We start from the raw sequence: 18,447 nt of genomic DNA, 5'->3' as shown, positions 1-18,447 counted from the left end.
CAAAGGCAATCAGACTTTCACCTGGAGCTTTGAAACCAGTAACACACAAGTCTGATATTGTACAGATAAATTAAAATTAACTTCTTCTGTTTGGAGTGGAATTTTTACCAGGTTGCTTAACTGTAACTTCTCTTCAGGAGTTGTTCAGTTTGACCCAAAGGATACTGCACAATATTGGCAATATCTCCCTCATAATTGCTCACTGACACTCTGAAACATAGGAAAATAAAAAGCCAGGCAAGGAAAGGCTCTCTTCAATGGCTTTCTGGGGTTTCCACGAGTGTTTTGCCCTGCTGGCTTCACAGTTGGATGTTTTACTGATGACACTGGAGTTTATTTAGAGTGTCTCTGCATGGTGCTGTGCTGAATGATTTCTTCCCACAGGATGAAAGGTTGAGTTATCCCCTCTTTGGGTCTGAAGGGAGCAGGCATTTCAAAATGTGAGACCATTGAACCATCACTTGAGGGAACAGTGGTCTAGAGGATATTTTAAATGTGTTTGACACATTTAAATAGATAGTTTCAGCTTGACAATTTTGGAACAGATCCTAAAATAAAAGTCACTATAAAGAATAAAGCAATTTGTTTTGGATGATTAAGAGAGTTTGGATCATATATCCAAGGTGTGACAATTCCAATAACATCTTCATTTCAATTTACAGGAAAGAAATAAACTAGGTTTCATTATTGTTCATACTGCTGGTGCTATATATTTGACATGATAATCTACAGTATTAGTCAGTAAATTGACTCACTGGACTGCCCTTGATCATATGCTCCATTTTCCGCTCAGCAGGGCTCTCTCTAACAGCTATATATAACCAGGGAGGGGGAAAAAAAGAGACGGTTCTCCCTTAGATCATTAGAAAATGATGCTGTGTTCAGTTTTCCTGTTGCTTCAAAGGTTGTAAGTGATGTGATCTTTTCACCGTCACAGATAATATGTGGCTGCCGTTCCTCTGACTTGTCAGCTCCTCACACAGAAATCCAATACTTCCCTCTTGTCCCATATTCATTTCAGAAATGTGTTCTCTTGCAGGCCTGACATGAAATAGTCTCTGTATCCCTATCTGCCAGTTTTCAAGTCTTGCCTTGTGGTCCCTCCTCGTCGTATCACAGTTGTCACATTAGCAACCCACATGAGTACTTGCAGCAAATGTAAAATCTCCTGATTGTAATTAAAATTCTGCATGCTTTTCTATTAAATAATGTAAATCATTGTGCATCGTAATCCATAGCTCTCCTCTTCTGCCACTGTTTTAAAATGTCTGATTACTGAGCTAATTGCTCAAGCAGGTTGTTTTTAGACTGTATAATGCATTTATGGGTTATATATCTCTGTCAAAATAAGTATTGGATTAATCTTGGCTCCTCATCTACGTGTTGAGAAATTGTTTCCCCAGTCCAGACAGAAGTTAAAGTGAGGGACAGCCTCTAAAAAGGGCTAAAGGGTGAAGGGAGGCTTAGAAAGAATGAGATCCCAGAAACAAAAAGCAGACATCTCAGTAGAAGATTGGCATGAGTTACAAAATGCAAACTTGTGTAGCTGTATTTCAGCAGCATATCTGCAGCTGTAATCTGTGTTGCTGCAGAAGGAAGGGGAATCAAACACTCTTGGGACAGACAGAGACTATCTCTGTTCCTGCCCAGAATGGTAAATAATTGTTCAGAGACTTTTTTATTCACCTTTGTTCCAGAAGCACTTGCAAGTCAAAGAGAATTACAGGATGTAAATCAGAAATGCTCACTATGGGTCAGCTCATCCACAAAAAGATATAATTCAGCTCACACTCTCCCTTAGGAGCAATCCCTGACAAATCTCTTTTAAACTCACTCCTGGTATATTGGACACATTACAGAAGAATGTTTAACATCACTGATTAATATTTTCAGCAAATTGTAAATTGTAAATTGTCCAGTGTACTCCCTGGTGCTGGTTCTGCCAGCTGGCTCTCAAGGGCTCTTCTGGTCCTGTTCCCTGCCATCCTACAATTCTGTGTTTGTAGTTTGAAGAACAGAATAGAAATCAATAACTGTCCAGGCGACAACTGCTTCCTCTAAATTGTAATGCTTTAAAAATGCAAAGAGGTTAAAGTCTAAGCCTCTTTCCTTTGAAGGTTTGAAAGCTGCCAGCAGAGAAGATCCCCAGATTCTTATGTTACAAATTCCTAAGACATCTTCACTTTGAGATAGAAGGCAAGAAGGGAAGACTTATGGTAAAAGAAAGGTCAACATTTACATCCCACCATGTCACACTGATTATCCTTTGGGCACCCCTGTACCCCCTAAATACCTTTTTATCTCCCCTCAGATGAATGAGGTATCACCATGGGAGAATGGGGTTCTTGTTTCACAGCTAAAGGAGGCAAATATTTGACAGACTCACACGAGTCAGGTGTAGCAGCAAGGAACATACAACAGTGAGAGGAAAAAAAGCAAGGTGCTGAGAACACTGGCTGGGATGCCACATGCAATAAAAACATCACTAAGCTTCACATGGGCTTCAAAAATATTCGTGAAATAGGAGCTGTTAGATTCAAACATAGCATCTGATGAAAAAGATCTGTTGTCCTGATATAAGTCTGATATTAAACCCCAGCTACACAAATATCCACAAGAGAACTCACAAAACAAGAGGAAAGCAGAGAAATGTGACAAAAGCAGCAGTCTCCATGCATCAAAAAGTAAAATTCAAATAGATTATTTTTTACAACAAAATAACACGATATAAGCCGCAAGGGAAAGTGAACAAAGATCAAAGAGTAAATAAGAGACAGGCAACATAAACAGGCATCCCCAATATCTAGAAGTCAAAGAACAGCAGCATACAGCACCAGAGCATCTTAAAAGAGCTGTCATGTATTTGGGGAAAAACATCCTTTGTGCAAACTTGAAAAAAAGAAGTATTTACATTTAGGAAGCAAGACAACATTTTCTGTGCCTGAAAAAAGCTACTCTCTCTGGACTTTTTATTACTTTTTCCTCATACTCCTGTTTGGTTCCTATGACAAAAGTACATTTTGTGTCCCTATTGCATGAACATCCAGCACAGGTAACAGTAAGGGCAGAACAATAAAAGACCAACCCATCAGCAAAAAAATCAAAACTGACTCCACTAGAGTTCATGACAGACAAATCTAGGACATCTTCAAGATAAGGAGCAAAATGACAGTGCTCAAAGACATTTTAAAAGAGAACTGCAACAGCTAGATAATCAATTTCTTTTACATAAAGTCTAAAGCCAAGGTGAGGGTTTGGAAGAGCAGCACTGACTTAGTGTTTAATGATTTCCTTTCTTAAATGTTTTTAATTATGGGAGCAAATAATCTTCCCTATTGCTTTTTCTTCTTTGCATGGGCTAAGGAACACCAGTCACCCCCAACCACCTCTGAGAAACCTGCAATGGCAGAATGAAATTGTCTTATTCTAAATTCCAAAATGTGCTGATTTAATTCCTGCTGTTGTTCATGTAATTGTGCGAACAGAAATACATCAGATAAGGAAAGAAAACTAGTGCAACTACCTCCCCTCCTTTCTCTTTCAACGCTGCCCTCCTTGCAGGCACAGTCACTGAACTCAGGGTTACTTTGCTCATAAATACCCACCAAACACCGTGAATATGCGCTGCAGTTTGCAGAACCATTAGTCATCCTGTTTGCTTTCATCTGATACACAGCTTTGGTTATTTCTATTCTTGGATTCACCTCACACAAGATCTTCCTCCACTTCCAATACCCTTTTCCCTCTCCATGTACACTCCTGTTGGCTCCAGTGGCCATACACACTCCTAGTCCCACAAGTGCCGCAGACCTAATATGAACAATTCATAGCAAGTTTTAGAAAGGTATTTTAATAATTCATAAATCATCACATTGAACTGACTGCTCTATCCATAAATAGCAAAGGCTGCTCATCACAAAAATACCACCTCTGGTTTAGAAAGTCCTTGAGCTGCAAAGTCCTAGAGCCCAGGAGGATGCATCAAGGACATATTGCTGCCACACAGAGCTTCCTGTGCAAGGCAGAGCCCCAACACAGGACAGCAAGGCAAACTCCTTGGAGTTTCCATCTCCAGATGGAGCTTCCCACAGCACAGAGATGTGGTCAGCTGCTGAACAACCGCCTCATGAATTTCAAAGCTACACTGGCTATTTCACTCAAAAGTCTGGATAATGATCCAAATAAATGTTCCTACCAAATCCCTTTGCTTTGTGACTATAATGCTGCATGTTTATCTTGAAAAGGGGACAAGTCTGGTTTTCCTAAAATGTAAACCTGAAAATAAAAATCTAAATTTAGTGTTATGTCTTTCCATAGGCATTGCTAAAAACAATTGTTTGCAAGCATTTAAAACAATAATCTGTAATAGAGATATATCTTATTTCTGATAGGAATCCAGTTTTATGGGGTCCATGATAAGAAATTAGACTGTTGCCAGCTAGAAAGGTAAAGCTGAATAAAAAGCTACATGGAAAACACAGTGAGGAGGTTGACAAACCAAAAAAAACCAGCTTTGCAATTGAGGACGAGCATTTCAGATCATGCTTGGTAGGAAAGAGATGAGAAGTAATTAAAAAAGAAGCTATATTGAGGAATAATTTTGAAAGTAGCAGATACATTTTAAAAACATGTTAATCCTTTTTAATTTTGCTAGAGGATTCAGAGCTAGAATTTTTGCTAGGATTCAGGCCACCCAGAGTGAGAAGCATGATACTCAAATGTAAGACACTCAAAAGGGGAACCAGAATTAATACATTCAGGAAAGCATGGCAGGATATGCCAATATATGGAAAAACTGGCAATTACTGAGTAGACAGACACAAAAGAAATCCGGACACCTCTTTGGGAAATACAGTGTAAAGCTAATGTAGGGAGAATAATATCTAAAATAAGTTACGCTTCCTCTGCCTTTTTCTATTGGACACACACACACATGCATGTGTGTGTTGCAAAATAAATGCCTTGGAAGTATTTGTTTGTACCCCAGGAGGGACCTGTCTGATGGAAGATTAGCTGTAATTATGGCCAAACAAGGAAATTGCAGTCAAATAGCTGCATAATTTACCTCTATACCTCTGCAAAGACGGGCCAAGAGCTTGATAATCTTGAAAGAAAGGCCATTGTCTTCTGCAACAGCCCCTGGATGGTTATAAGTAAAACACATATAGTTTATTAGTAGGCAGGAAAAATACTGAACAAGAGCACATAGTGATTTTCAGAAGACTTGATTTTACATGTGCTCATTGGTGTATACACCACCCATTCTGGACATGCAATGAAACACCTGCACCAGACAAACACCCCTTAATTCATCTAACCAGGTATGTAATGCTTTAAAAAGAGCATTAGAACCTTGAAGGACTTCCAGACAGACAATACCAAGGGATGTAAAAGAGCATCCTGTGATGGACAAGTTCTCTCTGTCTCGCCAGCCTGTAGTGGCTTCACACTTGATTAGACTTGCTAAAATTTCTCTTGGCTGTGAGGATCAGCAAACAAAAAAAAAAACCTACAAGATGAAAATTCTGCTGATGGGGCAAATGAATAGATTTGGTGTCTGATCCCACTGAGGAAGTCAAAAAGAAAGCTGGCATAAGTTAACAGACAATTGATAGATAAATTTCATGGAAAGTTTGTGCTAGAGAGTGTCAAGGCTGAAGCTTGCAGATGCCTGTAAGACTTTACATCCTGAAGAGGAAATGCACGACTTTCTTTCCTGGAATGGTGTGCAAGATCTCACAATTGTGCAACTCAGATAATCTCTAATGACCAGAGTTTGTGATCTCTATTCTGAAGTACTTATTCTTTTGACAGATGAAGATTACAGAGAACGTGAAAACAAGTCTCTACCCTCAGCAGGCTTAGGAAGGCTTAACAGGAAAATGAATGAGTCTGTCACAGGCAGAGAACTTCCACATGACTAGCAGAAAGGGTTATATCAGAACACACATGGAGAACCACTTGAAGAGAGCGAAGTGAAGCATGAAAACAAAGGTGCCATGTCTCCTAAGAGTCGTCATGTTATTGCACAGAAAAAAACCTTGGACGCTTGGTAAAAGACTTGCACTTGCGCAAGTGGATTATTTGTATGTACAAATGCACATCTGTATGAAAAATTACATATACAAGGTAGAAATTAAATTACTTTAAGAGTGATGCCTTTGCTCGGAGAGAAGTTACAGGATCGATGCAGAAATTCACAGGTAGGATTCTGGACTTCTGGCACCTCATGCGTATTGGCAAACACAGCAGCGTTTCCTGACCTTTCCAATCTGTTTCTCCAGGAGCTAAAAACAGTCTGACATGCTCAGTGTGCCAGATACATTCAAGCAGCCACTGGAAAACTGAACTTTTCAATAGTAAGTCCTTTGTGACATTGATCCTGCTGTAGTGAAGACGTACAGTGTGGGAAGAGCCAGTGGACAGCTCTGAGATACCGCTGGGAGTTCACAGAGAGTGGAAGAGAGTAAATTTTTAGTGACTTATGGTTGGGCTTGGCATGGAGTTTTCAGGTGCTCCCAACTTGAAATGAGTCGTTGTGAGAACTCTGGCAAGATTCAGTGACAAGTGCCCAGAATATGTAGGGTTTCAAAGTGTTTATTCCTTCCAGTATAAGTAACCCTAGCCCCTCCTCATGTTGTAGAAAAGAAAATCTCCTTCCTCGCCTATCCATCTACTCCCAGTAACATGGATTGCAAGATTAGTGTTATCCTCCTGCCAAAACAAACAAACAAACAAACAAACAAAAACCCAAAAAAACCCCAACCACCCACACAAAAAAACCCCCAAAAAACCAAAAACACACACACACACAAAAACTCCAAACAAAACCTAACAAAATAATTGAAAAATCAGGCCAGAAGACAAATACCCAAGTACAAATTATCACATTACATTAAATAGCATCTTTCTCCAGCAATGGATCAAGAGAAATAAACACATCTGATCATTAAATCAAGCTACAGATGTCAGAATCAGGCTCTGAATGATCAGTTTGCCATAAGAAAAGCTGTCAACTTGAACAGGAATGACTATAAACAAGGCTGTTTTGCCCTGGGAAAAGTAAAGGTGGAGAAATAAATGGTTTCAACATCATTTTTTTAAAAGCACTGTAAAAACTGGATTTTACTGAAACCCATGAAGTTTCTTCAGACTTGAGAGAGAATGAGCTTTCAGCAGTCTGGTTAATACAATTTGGTTTTGAACAATGTCATTTGGACAACATCATTACAGAATGCTTCACAATTAATTACATTCAAATAGCAGCTTCTATCCCCTGTGGAGAATGGGATTAATTGGGTCAGATGTAAATATGCATTTCATGGATCCTACTGAACACTTGCCCATCTCACCAATTTACCATGTAATTTGATACAACTGGTGTAGTATACTCTGGAGATCCAGAGGGCGAGCAAGGCTGCCAGTGAGGGTAGGAATACATGGATACAGAGTGCTGGCATTCTCAGCCTGCACTATGCTTGCCTCTAACTACTCAATCCCTTCACCCTCTTGTAGAAATGCTAATTTATATTTACCAACACTGAAATAATTTGCTTTGAAAATGAGGCTTGGGACAGAACTCAGAACTGATATGAAGCATCACGACAGATCACTGGCAACAATGGATCAGAAAGGGTTCCCCTCGTGATACCTTCACTTCCTCCATTGGAAAGAGGACCTGGCCATCAAAGCAGTGAGAAACCCTGAGACCAAGGCCTTACTGGGTCCTGACTCAGGGCATGGAAAGAGTCAAGATGAGCTACATACAGTGAAAGAACAAAGGAAACAATTTGGGATGAAGCTGTCTCCTGTGCTCTCTAAGCCTGTATCTTGTAGTTGTGATGGCTTTTCACTCTTTCTGGAGTCTTGGGTAGGGGCAGCTTAGGTTAAACATACTTCTTCTGAAGTCTATTTTCCTTATATTTTTTTATCATTAACATATATTTGATAATTTTTTCACTGCCCCTTTTTTTTTTTTTTCCATGAAATGAGATGGACCAGAACACATCCAATTAAGGAATCACCATTTTCTAAAATAATCTGGAAAACAAAAGCGGGTGCCTGTGGCAGATAGTTCTTGAAAAGCTACTTGTTGCTTTAAAGCTTCAAAAATAAGAACACCATTTCCTGTCTCTTTCTAACTTCCTCTGCCCTATTTTCAGTTTGCACTCTCCCCTAGGTATAATAAGAAATAAGACATTTGCACCCAGCTGGAGAGTACCTTTCATGAGCTGGAAAACTGCAGAGTTCATTTTTGGTGTGTCTCCTACTGTTCATGAGTAACTACCAGGACAAACTCACTTGAGTGAAGTGCAAACTTCAGTCCCTAAGGCTTGCCAGTTCAGAGCTGATCCTTTCAGCCACAGCGTGCTGGGTAGGTATAAGAGAGGAACTGGAGTTTCTAAAGCAGAGTTTCACTATTGAGGGAACAAGAAAAACTTTATCCAGTACTCCTGACTTTTCCAGTCCTGCCTATCCCATGTGGTACAGCACACAGTCACTTCATCTCCCCAGACTGGAAATACTGTAATATTGCTGTTCTGCAGCTTGTGTCCTGTTCCTATCGTATTTAACCATAAAGAATAATTTGCTTAAGTATTTGCAGGCTGGGCAACGTGTGTCCTTATACTGTATCATATCCTGCTTGCTGCTTTGGTGCCATGCATGGTCCCTACAGTTTCAATATCTGTCCTCTGCCCCACAGAGTACTCCTTGTTGTACCACTGATCAGTTCAGTGGGTACAAAAATTCATCATTCTGCAGCCTTACCAGTTATCCACTTCTCTGATTTCCACCCTTTCTAGATCAGCCATGGTTTCCCTATTCTCATTTTCTGTGTGTTTTCTTTTTTGTTTGTTTGGTGGGTTTTGTTTGTTTACTTGTTTGTTTTTGTTTTGTTTTGTTTTGTTGGTGCTATTTGTTTGGGGTTTTTTTCCTCCAGAAATTCTATTTTTTTTCTCCTGATTTTGTTTTCCTGTTTTTTTCTTCTACTCCGGTACCTGGATTTCATTACTTCAACTTGGGATTCCATTACTCCAACTTGTGCACTGCACTACCCAGTTGTTTAAATATTCTGAACTTTCTCAGGAACTGCTATGACATGTTCCATAAATTGTCTGCCTTTTATTACAGAATGTTTAATGGTTTTTATTTGGTTTTCAGAATTCTCTCCCTTGAAATGCAACGACTCATTTTCTCTTCTGTTTCTTGGTTTGGGGTGAAAAATCTATCCCACATAGTCCATCATCTTTTTGCGTCTGAGGCAGTAAAACACACAAAGCACAGTAATTAAGAATTTTTAACCTTGCCTCGTCAAATAAGGGAGGGAAAAGCTTCCATTTCACTTTCAATTACCCTTGGAAACAGGACACTATGAAACACGATTTTTCTCTTCCATCGTTTCTTTTCCAGTGTTTGTTTTTCACTGAAAACTCTACATTTCCAGTAAGTTTAGTCTCTCCATCTGGTCAGACTGCTCTTATTAGAATTTTTGATCCATTGCTTGGATGCCATCCCCGTGGCTGATCTGGTTTTTTTCCTATGGGTTGCTCTTTCTTTGGGGAATCATGTCTCTAGATGTGTGCCTGGAGCTAATCTAAGGATTTATATCAAGATAATTGTCAAATTTGCGATGACAGGTTTTTTTAAATGTTTAAAGTACACCTGGTATGTCTATTTTATAAACAATACAGATACTTCCACTGATTTTAACTAGGGCCATTCCTAGCCTATTCATGCTCACAATAAAAAGATTGACAAAGGACATTCAGATGAAGCCACAAAGTGACATGGCAACATGATGCAATGAATTGTGTCTATTATTTAACTACAGCTAAATATTCACTGCAGTTGTATGTGGGACTGTAACTCCAAGCTAAATTTTCATTTTGATGTATTTATCTTCTACTGGATTTTTTTCTGCACAGTTACATTAAAGTACTAATGCAATTGCCCTGGAAAAATAAAAGTAACCATGGTATCTTGAGGGTGTTTATCTACAGCAGAAGCTACACGCACTTTAATCCATTAAGTAAGCAAGATGAGAAAGAGAGAGAGAAAAAGCCATTCAGACTCGGATTCCTATTTTTCACAATGAAACTCATGTGTTTGAGCTTGCTCAGTAAGTGCCAAAAATAGCTCAGCAAAAGGGCTTTCCTTGAGCACTTTCATTATTCACATGATGCGGCACCTTACATAACGCGGAGCGTGCACATCCTCCCGCCACACACCATGCACACGGATGGCAGCAGCGAACATCCCACCAGGGACAGCAGTGCCAAGTGCTTTAAAGGCAAAGTCAGGCTGAAGGCACTGATTTTTTCAATGGGCAAGTCTAGAAAACCTTAGAAAATTATTTGGGGGATGTGACAGAGGGGTTTCAGTATGATTAAAATGATAGAGATGTCCTATTAAAGCTGGTGTTACTCAACGCATATCACTTCTCCTTTTGAAAGATAGAAATACTGTGTTATCTCAGTATGTTTGTTTGGGCACTTGTGGTACTTGCTTCACCACTGGCATCTCCATCTCCAAAGGCAAACAATTCTCTGAAGCATTTGACCAGGTGCTTCCAGCTTTGCTTAGAGGAGTTATCCTTTCCTTCTTAATCACTTAGTCCCAGTCCCAGCTCTTTCATTTGAAAACACCGTTTGTGCCTCCCTTTGCTAACCTGCATGCATATGAACCCCCTTGGCTGCAGCATTGTTATTTGTATTGCTCTGTGTTCCCTGCACATGGGATTAAATCTATCACATCTTCCAGCTGCACAATTTTTCATTCAAGCTCTTATGTATTGCTTTTAACACTAATGGTCCCAAACTTAACCCCTAGTCTTGGTCACAGTGGTAACCAACACACATATAATTTAGGAAGTCATCTTTGAGATTCTGATATTAGTACTGGTGTACCATGACTCATTTTGACTACTGATCCTATAACATAATAATTATTGTTTTCAAAAAGGGATGATTGAACCTGTCTAAACTATTCTGCTTCTCTGGAAGCCCATCATTTAAAAACTGTGAAATCCTGTTTGATTACTAAAAATCATGTTTTAAAAGGAAGCTATTTTCTTTCAAATGATCTTGCACCATAAAAATTTAGATTTTATTATAATGAAACTTTACTTCATCCTCAGTACCATTAGACTCTTTGCTGCTGCAGTCTGTTCTCTCTCTATATAGTGTGATATACAAGAAATAGGCAACCATTTCTTTCAGCAATCTATTGCTACTGATGGGTGTAACTAGCTTGAGCAGAAAGATTACATGAACCTTTAGGACAAACTTTGAATGCTTCCTCCAAGAGAAAATGTATGGGGAAGACAGACAGAGTGAAGAACTGAAAACCTGAGGATATAGGGATTTTGTGCATGTGGAAGATGCCAACAAGTCATGATAAAACTGTCTTTTCAAATGGTTCATCTATAATACAATTTCTGGATGATCAACAATAGAACTCAGACTTTTCCTAGAAAAAATATTCACAATCTAATGTTTGACTTAAGAGATTTGATGGTCTCTTAAGATGTCTGCTTTATACACTGCTCTGAGTGTTGCAGCATTAAGAACGAGACCCCGCACAGACAAAAACAAAAGCAATGCCAGAGATACAGGTTTACAAAACTGAGAACAGGTATTTTCTTGTTCTGTAGATCAAGTTGCAAATCCAGGAATCATGTCTAGGTGTGATTCAGCACCGTTTTTCTCTCCCTGGATTAGCACTAAGTGACGCAGTATAGATACTCAAGCACACTCTTACACTGTGTTCTCTTGACCATGACTTTTACATTTGCATTCAGTGTAAGCTTTGGTTGAGTGAGCAGTACCTCAAGTCAAGTTCCCTGCTTGTGAGGCTGCTTGTGGCCCCACAGGCTCTGTTTCTATGTTCTCTTCTGTGCATAAACATCCTTCTCTTGAGCAGAAAAGTACTGAGCTGCAGCCATGGTAGCATTGCTCCAGAAACCCCTGCCTTGCTACGTCTCCTCTGTTGACCTCTCAAGTGTGCATCTCTTATGTGATGGGAGTTCTCTGGGGAAAACAATGCCAGAGCTGCTCCAGCTCTTAGGGCTCTGCAGCAGAAGCACTGCAGCGACACGGCCCCTCTGTGTACTGCCCTGGCTGTCTGTGTAATGCACAAGATTCTAGAGGAGGAGAGACATTTGTGCAAGCTTCCCTGAAGGAGAGGATAACCACAACTTACACAAACTTTAGCTGGACTAACAGCACTGTGTGATTGGTGAGATATGCAGCACTGAGTACTTACTTGGACTACTTTTGTAGTTGTATGGCATCAGGTTTTCAGTGGCAGCATATAATACTGGGCATATCTCCTAGAGAGACCCTGATTTATTACTTTTTATATTCAGGTTTTGTATGTGTGTAAATAGTATTATTTCTACAAAAGAAAGTATCCAGAAATTAAGGCTCTCTTCTACTGCTTGATATTGTAGCTCTGAAAGTGGATGATTTATTGCATTGTAAACTCTCTATCCTAATTTTTCTTTGTAATATGAACTGTGAGTTTTGCTTTGAAATTGGAAGCTGCTAATCCCTTTACAGTGTACAAAATTCATTGAAATCATCTGCATCTTATAATAACATGACTTTACAGAGCTTGATCAAAGTTAGAGGCCCTTTACAGCTGAAGAGTGGCTCAGACAATGTTTTTTCTGAGAAATCAAGTCCTGAAAGATTAAAATCCCAGTCCCATTTTATTTAAATGAACACATTTCATTCCTCAGCCACTAGTAACAAGCAGTGAGCTGCACACTAAGCTCATTTCTTTCTCCATCATTGATTTTATTACCTCCACAACTCACCCCTAATCTGGATGTATCAGCTGCTATCATATTGCTTCTGATCTGCTACATGTTATACTGTGTGAAAGATTTCAGCTTCATGGCTCTTCTCCAAGCCAATAAAAAGAAACTAAGGAAATGCTTTTCTTCATTCATAGGTATGAATTCATACTCCACTAAGCAGGGCTCAGGACATTGCAATGAGGAAGGCTGCAGGTTGACAGTTCAGGAATAAATACCACAGCGATAAAAACACACTTTCTTATACGTACCGCGTTCTGTTGGAATACGCTCATCTGAAAGGTGACACAATGTGGGATTTACTGTCTCAAGGCATTTCCTATGGCCCTCTCTCCCCATCCCATTCAATCTATCTTTGTACAGGACCAAGCTGCTGAATATACATGCACTTTCCTTAAGAGGCTTGGAATAGGGGTGGCATAGCCCAGCCACCCTGTAAAAAGCAAGCATAAGGATGGGCCATAAAAATGTACAACATGAAACTGCTGTTCATGCTGGGGACAGTACTGTGTATTTTGTGGGGGCATTTAGCAAAGAGAATGCAAGAGATTACTACTAGTGATGCCATCAAAATGGTCCATTTTGCTGATGTATGACATCACCGCACGTACTAAAACTCTCTTGCTTTCTCTTTCTCACTGCAGTTTTACCCTCAAACTTGAATTGCCGATCTGATTCACTGTCCCGTAAGCCGGTGACGCTTTGCTCCGCAAGCCATTCATGCGCCGCACGGACTCAGCGCTCTCACTGCCAACAGCCACAGTCTGTGCCTGTCCCCAGAGTGTCAGCATAGATAGCAGCAGCAAGAATGGGAACACCACAGCAGCAGCACGACGACACACACACACAACAGGCAGAGAGAAGAATGGCTCGGTTAGAGAAGACCATCATGCAAAACAATGAGAATCACTTTCAAGGCAAAATAAACTGAGAAAATCGTGAGAGACAAAATCAAGTATAGAGATGCAGAAAATATCTCTAAAGAAACTGCCTTAGTAACATTGTTCCTTATTTTGAAATTCATGCAACCAGATTCATAGGAAAAAAGCAAGCCTATGCAAATGGATCTCTTACTCAGCCGCATATTTCCTTGTATTTAATTATGTCGTTACCTACTTTGCAAAGAATCCATGCACCACCTGGCTCAGGATAAACACAAGTCTTCTGATGATTTGGTTTTAAACAGCTTTCTTTTCACAGTCACCAAAATAATAGTTTTTGAAGCAGATGAATGACCACTTTCACGGACCAAAATCTCATAAACCTGAGTAAAGTCACTGGATACTGTTACTTACCAAGGATGGCTGCTTACCTACTTGTTCATCTCTTAAACAGACCTTGCATCCAAAAATGAAATTACAGATGCCATACAGAAGCTTCTGCTGCTGCCATGCTGGGTTTTAAAACAAAGGCTTCCAGTGGCAGTGTGTGTGGCCTGTGTGCCAGTAGACAGGCAAGCATCTCTGCTCTCTCCTGTAATCTAATCTTCAGGGGAATCTCAGTTCATCTGACAATAATATTAAACTAGAGAACAGCACTGGATTTCTTCCCAGAGTATCCATCAAATATTACATTAGCTACAGAACATTTATTAGACAGACCTGTCAAAACACAAATGCCCTGTGCCATTGTTGTCATCTCTCTTGTGGAGGAAACCATTATTTGTGGCTTGAAGCACTTGTGCAGCTCAAGCAAATATTTACTTCACCTAGCAAATGTATATGTAGAGTTTATAGTTCCACATTCCCTAGACATGGTAATGATCATGACTCAAATAAAACTCAATATAATGTCAACTTTTGTCTTCCCATTTACTGAAAAACCAAGAAAAATCCAAACAAACAACAAACAAGCAAACAAACAAAAACCAACACAAAAACAATCCAGGACAGATGGACAGACTTCCTAAAATTATTTCTAGATTGACATCTTGGTTATAAACAATCCCCTCTTCTACATTTCAGTCACTGGCATAAAATTTTGTGATAATGACACTCACAAAGAGGTCTTTTGCTAAAAATTTGAAGTTTGCATCAGTCACAAACTGTGAAATGGCAAAATCCAAATCTCCTAATCTTTCTCCTTTTTTAAAATGGCCATATTTCCTGGTTTCAGCTGGGAAAGACACCAGTTGCTGGTGGTCTAAAAGTGAGGGCAGAACTGCTAGTCTTTGCAATGAGCTATCCTAGAGAATCTCCCATTTTAGCATGGCCAGCTAAGGCAGCACTAGAAAGGACAGGTCACAGGCATGTTCTGATGACAGCACAGCTGGATAATATTGTTCCTCTGTCTGTGTCACTGCATCCTGCAGTTCCTTATCCACTGGTGGTGCCACATAGTAACACAGTGTTTGGAGAGGTCCAGCTGCCTCAGCAATTGCATGAAGAGAAGAAAATTCTTGGAACTGGTGACCAATTACTGACATTTGTTGATAACTTCATAAGCTGCAAATAAACCCAGCAGCTAATTATCAGCTCTTTATCAAGGAGTAAATCACTCAAAAGGAAACTAGAAAAAGACTCTGCTGCAAGGGCAAGAAGTGAGGTAAGAAGTCAACTGCCCATGAGTAGGGCTCTCAGGGCACATTCTGTCACCCCAGGTAAAGAGCAGCTCTACCTTGTTTTGTCTTCTTTGCCTTCTTCGAAGCCTCAGAAACTCTTTGTGCTGCCGTGAAACGAAGTTGACTGCTGCATATTCCAGCAAAGCAGCAAAGACAAAGAGAAGACACACGGCCATCCAAATGTCAATAGCTTTTACATAGGAGACCTAGAATGAAATAAGACACAGCATGTTATATCTCAAACTACTCCTAAGCTGAAGATATCGATGTGAAAAAAACAAACACATTTTTGCACAGCACAAGTTCCATGAGATGGTTTTTTCTTGTTCTGTGTTTTGATTTGTTAATTTATTGGCTGATAACAAATACATCATTCAATTATTAATGAAAATGAGTGCCCACAAAGAATGCACAAATGAGCTATTTCCTTTAGGGAAAGATCAGGATTACTTTAACAAAATACAAGTTTTCTTATAGTCCCAATCAAAGTTTGGAAAAAAAATACAATTTTTTTGTACAAGATATATTCAAGATATATAACAAGATATATTCACCTTTTTAGTTTTTTATGAACCAAATACCATATTGCTTAATTAGCTATATTTGGTATCCACAACCTCAAAGTAAACTCAGGGTATTCTATTGTATGGGTTTATAAAACTTTACCAATAAAATATTCCATCCTAGTGTCTTGACCTTTACCCAACATCTTTATTAAAAAAAAAATCTTCATAGATATTATCTACGAAAAATACCCAAACACCAGCTGCCTCTATTCTAGTAAAAATCCATTCTGATTTGAATTGACTGGTCCAAAATAAAATCAGATATATTACAGCTCTGCAATGTCACAAGATTTTTATCATATTATCCACCCTGGGCCAAACAGTAGCCAATTAATGAGCTACACACTATGCATATCAAAGGTACATTCTCCATAGGTGTGTTTGGTCTCTGCCATTCTTTGTAGTCTTGCAGTTTTTAAGCAGAGATGTTCTGATTAGGTAACAGCAGGTTGTCTCTGTTGTTTATCAGGTATTACCTCCTGAGTGGAATTACAATGATCTGACTTAATGTCTACAATGTATCTGTGAGCTAGTTGCATAAACTGCTTTGACATAAATAAATCAAGGAATGGGGAAGAATGGACATATCTAGGATGCAAGGTATTTGAACTGCTTTACATGTCCTCTCTACAATGAGAGTAATTACAGCCAAACAGAGTTGCTTCTTCGTGTCTGTAAGGAGGAGCTTAGAGCACCTCTGCAAGCAGAGGCACCCGAGGCTTTACTCAATTCTCTAAATAATAGCATCACAAATTGACACATTAGGTACCTACTATCCATTTGCTAATTCAGCAGAGCACAAACCTTCAGTATCTCACATTAAGCAGCCCCCTGGAGATGTCTCAGATACTCAAGGTCACCTCAATCTGACAGAGACCCATGGCACCCCCATAGAGCTGAATCGAGATACGCAAAATGGATTGTACCTAAACCCTGAAATATTATAAACATTTGAATAACACCCTGCAGGCAAAACATTTCAATGCAGCCAAAACATATAGTGGTCTGAAAAGGCAGCAGGAAAGGATGTTGTGTTCCTGACACTCATGTTTAGGAGACCAAATCTCCACCTTGCAAAAACTCCGCCTCTGCCCTTTGTATACTATTCCAAACAACCTCACTCTTCTGGCTGGACAACCATTCCATGACAGAAGGAATCACTCCTCTAGGTGTAAATTGCACCTCTGGGTGCAAATAGGTTTTGCCCCTATTTGCCATATGCATGAATAGCATAATTTTTCCAAGTCCGTAGAAGATCTTTTGTTAACGTCACATGGAATATACTGCACTATGTGCCTCAATAAGCAATATGAGCAGAAGAACTGCCATTTAAAGCACAACTGAAAGGATACAGAGCTTCATCCTGCAGATTCTGAACACTAGGAAGGACATTTTAGAGGAGCCAAGCACTGTTATTCAGCCTGCATCAGAGGAGCATGCCTTTCAGTAGCAGTAGTGCAGCTCCTCATGGCATTGCCCACCATATAGCTCGCATAGGCTGACATGCAGCAGGCTGAGGTGACACCATGAATCTGAGCTTTTCAATTAGATACACAGCAGGTATGCAGTTCACTCTCCCACATATAAAAAGTTGTACAAGTTACATCTTTACTGAGCAGCTGTGAAAACCAGAGAAAACTCAACAATGTCCCAGACTCTCTGTGCCACAGGCTGAGGCACAGTAGGAATCAAGTCACTGCAATTTGTGTAAAATGCAGCTGAGATTAGATTGTTTGTTGCTTTCCTTGAAGGGGCAGCTTGTTTTCTTTACAAATGCCCTTAGGAAATGTATTAGACATGAATAAACAGCTGGACTGGGCTGTCAGAGACAGCACAATGCAGGGAGCTGAAGTCAGAAGAATCAGCATTTCCGACTGTGCAAATTCTGTCCTGGTGGGCCTAAAGCAGGGAAGGCAAAATGATAAAGGAAGCCCTGAGTTAGCTGTCCTGCCACTTACACTGTGCTACCATAAATGGAATCTACATAGCTGCTGAGCCAGCTGGATTATTTTAACTCCAGCCACTGGGCTACAATCGGAGGATCACAATATCCTTGGCAGATACATTGCTTGTTCTATTGTTTGGCCAGTGCCACACCATGGCACAGCTTTAAATGAGAAGACAGAAAGCAATTGCTTCTAACATCATATTAAAAACAAATAAATGGTAAAGTCCTGCAATGAGTAAAAGCTGACACTTTTGCTTTCAAATTAATTTGTGTAGTTTACCTTATGAATCTCCTCTATATACAGAATTGTGCTGCTCAAAGCCTAAAAATCTATGGAACTTTCTGATATGCTTGTAGAAGCTGGAGTCTGCAAAACTGAGTATATCATGATAGCCTAGACACACATTATTCGGGCAAGTTCTTTCATCAGACTCAAAACCAGTGTTATCAGCTAGGTTTTTTTCCTCCAGATCATAGTATAAAATGAAAACTCATATATTTGTTCAACTTAAAGGCTTACAGCATCTGCTTTGATAAGGACTCATCAAACAGT

The 18,447-nt window shown here is 39.7% G+C and overlaps 1 protein-coding gene across 3 annotated transcripts in view; it reads right to left on the bottom strand.

Moving 5' to 3' along the window:
- The window catches only part of GLRA2 (glycine receptor alpha 2), a 122,026-nt gene that overhangs the window by 13,571 nt on the left and 90,008 nt on the right, over window positions 1-18,447 (bottom strand). For all 3 annotated transcript variants that reach the window (XM_063392874.1, XM_063392872.1, XM_063392873.1), the window contains exon 8: window positions 15,437-15,586. In XM_063392874.1, the coding sequence (XP_063248944.1) occupies window positions 15,437-15,586 (150 nt within the window). The remainder of the gene's footprint in view (window positions 1-15,436; window positions 15,587-18,447) is intronic.

The sequence above is a fragment of the Prinia subflava genome, chromosome 3 (assembly GCF_021018805.1).
Source record: "Prinia subflava isolate CZ2003 ecotype Zambia chromosome 3, Cam_Psub_1.2, whole genome shotgun sequence".
NCBI lineage: Eukaryota > Metazoa > Chordata > Aves > Passeriformes > Cisticolidae > Prinia > Prinia subflava.
The sequence above is the reverse complement of the archived record's forward strand: the minus strand, read 5'-3'. Positions and strand labels throughout refer to the sequence as shown.